This window comes from Elephas maximus, chromosome 1 (assembly GCF_024166365.1).
Source record: "Elephas maximus indicus isolate mEleMax1 chromosome 1, mEleMax1 primary haplotype, whole genome shotgun sequence".
NCBI lineage: Eukaryota > Metazoa > Chordata > Mammalia > Proboscidea > Elephantidae > Elephas > Elephas maximus.
In genome coordinates this window covers 201692919-201698918 of record NC_064819.1, presented here as the reverse complement: position 1 = coordinate 201698918, position 6000 = coordinate 201692919, and the positions used below count along the sequence as shown (strand labels likewise).

At 38.8% G+C, this 6000-nt stretch overlaps 1 protein-coding gene across 1 annotated transcript; it reads right to left on the bottom strand.

Annotated features, from left to right (window-relative positions):
- Positions 1-4007: 4007 nt before the first annotated feature.
- On the bottom strand, positions 4008-5039 carry LOC126085604 (trace amine-associated receptor 7a-like). Its single transcript, XM_049901178.1, has one exon. The coding sequence runs from the start codon at positions 5037-5039 to the stop codon at positions 4008-4010; it is 1032 nt and encodes a 343-aa protein (XP_049757135.1).
- Positions 5040-6000: the final 961 nt, after the last annotated feature.

Below are 6000 nucleotides of genomic sequence, written 5' to 3'. Positions count from 1 at the left end.
CGGCAGAGTTCTACCAAATTTTCAGAGAAGAGTTAACACCACTACTACTAAAGGTATTCCAAAGCATAGAAAATGACGGAATACTACCCAACTCATTCTATGAAGCCACCATCTCCCTGATACCAAAACCAGGTAAAGACATTACAAAAAAAGAAAATTATAGACCTATATCCCTCATGAACATTGATGCAAAAATCCTCAACAAAATTCTAGCCAATAGAATCCAACGACACATCAAAAAAATAATTCACCCTGATCAAGTGGGATTTATACCAGGTATGCAAGGCTGGTTTAATATCAGAAAAACCATTAATGTAATCCATCACATAAATAAAACAAAAGACAAAAACCACATGATCTTATCAATTGATGCAGAAAAGGCATTTGACAAAGTTCAACACCCATTCATGATAAAAACTCTTACCAAAATAGGAATTGAAGGAAAAATCCTCAACATAATAAAGGGCATCTATGCAAAGCCAACAGCCAATATCACTCTAAATGGAGAGAACCTGAAAGCATTTCCCTTGAGAACGGGAACCAGACAAGGATGCCCTTTATCACCGCTCTTATTCAACATCGTGTTGGAAGTCTTAGCCAGGGCAATCAGGCTAGATAAAGAAATAAAAGGTATCCGGATTGGCAAGGAAGAAGTAAAGTTATCACTATTTGCAGATGACATGATTATATACACAGAAAACCCTAAGGAATCCTCCAGAAAACTACTGAAACTAATAGAAGAGTTTGGCAGAGTCTCAGGTTATAAAATAAACATACAAAAATCACTTGGATTCCTCTACATCAACAAAAAGAACACCGAAGAGGAAATAACCAAATCAATACCATTCACAGTAGCCCCCAAGAAGATAAGATACTTAGGGATAAATCTTACCAAGGATGTAAAAGACCTATACAAAGAAAACTACAAAGCTCTACTACAAGAAATTCAAAAGGACATACTTAAGTGGAAAAACATACCTTGCTCATGGATAGGAAGACTTAACATAGTAAAAATGTCTATTCTACCAAAAGCCATCTATACATTTAACGCACTTCCGATCCAAATTCCAATGTCATATTTTAAGGGGATAGAGAAACAAATCACCAATTTCATATGGAAGGGAAAGAAGCCCCGGATAAGCAAAGCACTACTGAAAAAGAAGAAGAAAGTGGGAGGCCTCACCTTACCTGACTTCAGAACCTATTATACAGCCACAGTAGTCAAAACAGCCTGGTATTGGTACAACAACAGACACATAGACCAATGGAACAGAATTGAGAACCCAGACATAGATCCATCCACGTATGAGCAGCTGATATTTGACAAAGGACCAGTGTCAATTAACTGGGGAAAAGACAGCCTTTTTAACAAATGGTGCTGGCATAACTGGATATCCATTTGCAAAAAAATGAAACAGGACCCATACCTCACACCATGCACAAAAACTAACTCCAAGTGGATCAAAGACCTAAACATAAAGACTAAAACGATAAAGATCATGGAAGAAAAAATTGGGACAACCCTAGGAGCCCTAATACAAGGTATAAACAGAATACAAAACATTACCAAAAATGATGAAGAGAAACCCGATAACTGGGAGCTCCCAAAAATCAAACACCTATGCTCATCTAAAGACTTCACCAAAAGAGTAAAAAGACCACCTACAGATTGGGAAAGAATTTTCAGCTATGACATCTCTGACCAGCGCCTGATCTCTAAAATCAACATGATTCTGTCAAAACTCAACCACAAAAAGACAAACAACCCAATCAAGAAGTGGGCAAAGGATATGAACACACATTTCTCTAAAGAAGATATTCAGGCAGCCAACAGATACATGAGAAAATGCTCTCGATCATTAGCCATTAGAGAAATGCAAATTAAAACTACGATGAGATTCCATCTCACACCAGCAAGGCTGGCATTAATCCAAAAAACACAAAAGAATAAATGTTGGAGAGGCTGTGGAGAGATTGGAACTCTCATACACTGCTGGTGGGAATGTAAAATGGTACAACCACTTTGGAAATCTATCTGGCGTTATCTTAAACAGTTAGAAATAGAACTACCATACAACCCAGAAATCCCACTCCTCGGAATATACCCTAGAGATACAAGAGCCTTCATACAAACAGATATATGCACACCCATGTTTATTGCAGCTCTGTTTACAATAGCAAAAAGTTGGAAGCAACCAAGGTGTCCATCAACGGATGAATGGGTAAATAAATTGTGGTATATTCACACAATGGAATACTACGCATCGATAAAGAACAGTGACGAATCTCTGAAACATTTCATAACATGGAGGAACCTGGAAGGCATTATGCTGAGCGAAATGAGTCAGAGGCAAAAGGACAAATACTGTATAAGACCACTATTATAAGATCTTGAGAAATAGTAAACCTGAGAAGAACACATACTTTTGTGGTTACGAGGGGGGGAGGGAGGGAGGGTGGGAGAGGGTTTTTTATTGATTAATCAGTAGATAAGAACTGCTTTAGGTGAAGGGAAAGACAACACTCAATACATGGAAGGTCAGCTCAATTGGACTGGACCAAAAGCAAAGAAGTTTCCGGGATAAAATGAATGCTTCAAAGGTCAGCGGAGCAAGCGCGGGGGTCTGGGGAACATGGTTTGCGGGGACTTCTAAGTCAATTGGCAAAATAATTCTATTATGAAATCATTCTGCATCCCACTTTGAAATGTGGCGTCTGGGGTCTTAAATGCTAACAAGCAGCCATCTAAGATGCAGCAATTGGTCTCAACCCACCTGGAGCAAAGGAAAATGAAGAACACCAAGCCCACATGACAACTAAGAGCCCAAGAGACAGAAAGGGCCACATGAACCAGAGACCTACATCATCCTGAGACCAGAAGAACTAGTTGGTTCCCGGCCACAATCGATGACTGCCCTGACAGGGAGCTCAGCAGAGGACCCCTGAGGGAGCAGGAGAGCAGTGGGATGCAGACCCCAAATTCTCATAAGAAGACCAAACTTAATGGTCTGACTGAGACTGGAGGAATCCCGGCGGTCATGCTCTCCAGACCTTCTGTTGACACAGGACAGGAACCATCCCTGAAGACAACTCATCAGACATGAAAGGGACTGGTCAGCGGGTGGGAGAGAGACGCTGATGAAGAGTGAGCTAATTATATCAGGTGTACACTTGAGATTGTGTTGGCAACTCTTGTCTGGAGGGGGGATGGGAGGATAGAGAGAGAGGGAAGCCGGCAAAATTGTCAAGAAAGGAGAGACTGAAAGGGCTGACTCAAGATGGGGAGAGTAAGTGGGAGTAGGGAGTGAGATGTATGTAAACTTATATGTGACAGACTGATTGGATTTGTAAACGTTCACTTGAAGCTTAATAAAAGTTATTATAAAAAAAAAAAAAAGTAGACAGGATAGTATAATGATCTAGGAAAAAAAGAGATAAAACTAGATAATTCTTCTAATGTATTCAAAAGGCTATATAAAAACAGGAAAGACAAGGGTAAATATATTAACAACATGTCAGAAGTACTAGTTTGAATTCAGAGCTTTATGATATTCATTAACTTTCTTAAACATCTTGGTTTTAGATTCACTAACTTTAAAATGAGGAAGCAGCCGAGCACTTAACAACTGCACCACCAGGGCTCTAATATAGTAGTTACTTGATATATATTTCTTTAATTGTCTCAAAGACATTACAAGGAGGGTGCTATTAACCAGAAAAGTAAATGGATGCTCAGAGAGAACTAAATAGGCCAAGATCACAGTGTTAAATGGCAAAGTTGGTATGGAAACCAGGCATTTTTGTCTGCAAAGCTCTGCTGTTTCTACTACAATTAGGTTTTAATGTTTTATTTACCAAAGAACATGGACCCTGAATTTAAGAGGTCAAAGCTGAAGCATAATTAAATTATTTTACATTAAAAGGCCTCTACATTTATGACTCGTTTCTCTCCCCAGGATGTGTCCATTGTAAATCTACCTCCAGTTCCCCCAATCGAAGATCAGAACTTAATCTGAGAATAAATTTGTTGTTGAAGAATTCTCTCTCAAGACTTTGCCGGTGATGATTAGTTTGATGGCTTTTCGAAACCAAGGATAAAAGAAAGCATAAATCAAGGGGTTCATCGCTGAGTTATAGTAAGCAAACCAAACTAATATTTCATAAATATACGTGGGCGTGATGAAACCCAGGAAGGCATCAATTACTGTATCAATGAAGTAGGGCAGCCACGAAATCAGGAATGCTATCACAGCAATTCCCAGCATTCTGGCTGCTTTTCTCTCCCTCTTGGCCACTCTGTCTTTGTAGCTGTCTGATGATGTCTCAGTCTTATTGCTCAGACTTTCCATTTTCCTGGCTTTTTGTTTAGCTATGAGAAAAATCTTGGAGTACACAATTATCATCACAAGCGTGGGGATAAAAAATAAAACAAAATTCATAAACACCCAGTTAGAATTTACTGCAATTTGACAGCCTCCCACACAGGAGAGAGCACTTACGAGTTCCTCCAGCCCAGTTTCATTTGCACCTGAGCCAAAAAGTGAAAAACTATAACTAATTGAAAGAAGCCAGGAGAAGGCAATACATATGTCAGAAACAGATGCTGTAAACCTGGTTGGATAGATCAGAGCGTCAGTGACAGCAATGAATCTATCGACAGAAATGAAACACAAGTGGAAGATAGAAGCATAACAGAATGACCCATCAAAAGAAGAGTGAAATTTGCAGTAGATCTCCCCAAAGTACCAGCAGCTCTCCACAGACCTCACTGTGCTGAAGGGCATCACAGTCACTCCCACCAAGAAGTCAGCGCAGGCCAGGGATGCGATCAAGAAATTGGCTGGTGAGTGCAGCTGCTTGAAATGAAGAATTGAAATCATCACCAGGAGGTTTCCGAACACAGCTAGCACAGCCCCAGAGCCAAACACCAAGTACAGCATCACCCGGGGTCCGGGCGAGTAGGAAGTTTTGACACAGGATCCATTCAGGTTCTGGTAGCACAGTTGTACAGGGGCTGGAGGGGACAAATCGGTGCTCATGATTCTCTGCTTAGATGCCTGGAATCACTGTCATCCTCTATGGCACATGTCACTCCAGTTTTCAAAAGTCCTGAAAAAGAAAAAGACATATACAGAATGTCAAGAATTGCTAGTGCATTCTGTCCCTTTTACTTTTTAATTATAGATCCTTATCACATGCTCAGATAGTGATTTATATCATCGTCTCATAAAATAATTCACTTCCAAGTGAATAACCAATTAATTTTGTCATTACATGAACGCTGTTCATTTAAAAAAATAAAAACTTTCTTTGCACTACCTAGTTCTTCATACCTGAGAACCATTTGTCTTCCAAGAGCAAAGAACTGTCATGTATGCAAAAGGAATACCTCCTTTTATTTGAGCTCTCTTCCTAATTGACCACAACCAGGATAATGCATAAAACACTTAACCTCTCAGGAAAAGAGCTAAATAATCCCAAATACCCAAACCCCCGAAGATTGAATCTCCATAGTGCAAGGTGTGGTAAGTAAGAAACTATTAAATAACTATCTATGTTTACACTAAAAATAAGTTCATGCCCTTCCTATTTGCTGATGGCATATAGCTTTTTCATAAAATAGAAATAGGAATAGTGTCTGTTCTTAAAAAGCTTTGTCCAGATTTTGAAAACTGTATCATTTATTCCTATTAATTGTTAGAGATTATCTTCTCAATTTTATGATAAGTGTTATTAATAACTCCTGTATTAATAGCCATTAAGATTCTTTCAAATAAGTTTTTCTAATCCCTTCTAGAGTTGGTTTGTGTTAAAGAAATTAAATGCAGAATCATATATTGAAATCTAGACGACTGTAGGTTCAATTTTAATAGCTCTGATTGGTAAAAGTGGGGGAGTAGAACATGACATATTTCCTTATGAAAATACAGAAATGAAGAGTAAGGAAAAATAAAAACCTAATTACTGTTAAACAACTGTTTTGTTGTTTTTATTTGGAGC

Excerpts from the sequence above, each read along its gene's own strand:
- LOC126085604 (XM_049901178.1), bottom strand. The coding sequence starts at position 5,039 with ATGAGCACCGATTTGTCCCCTCCAGCCCCTGTACAACTGTGCTACCAG.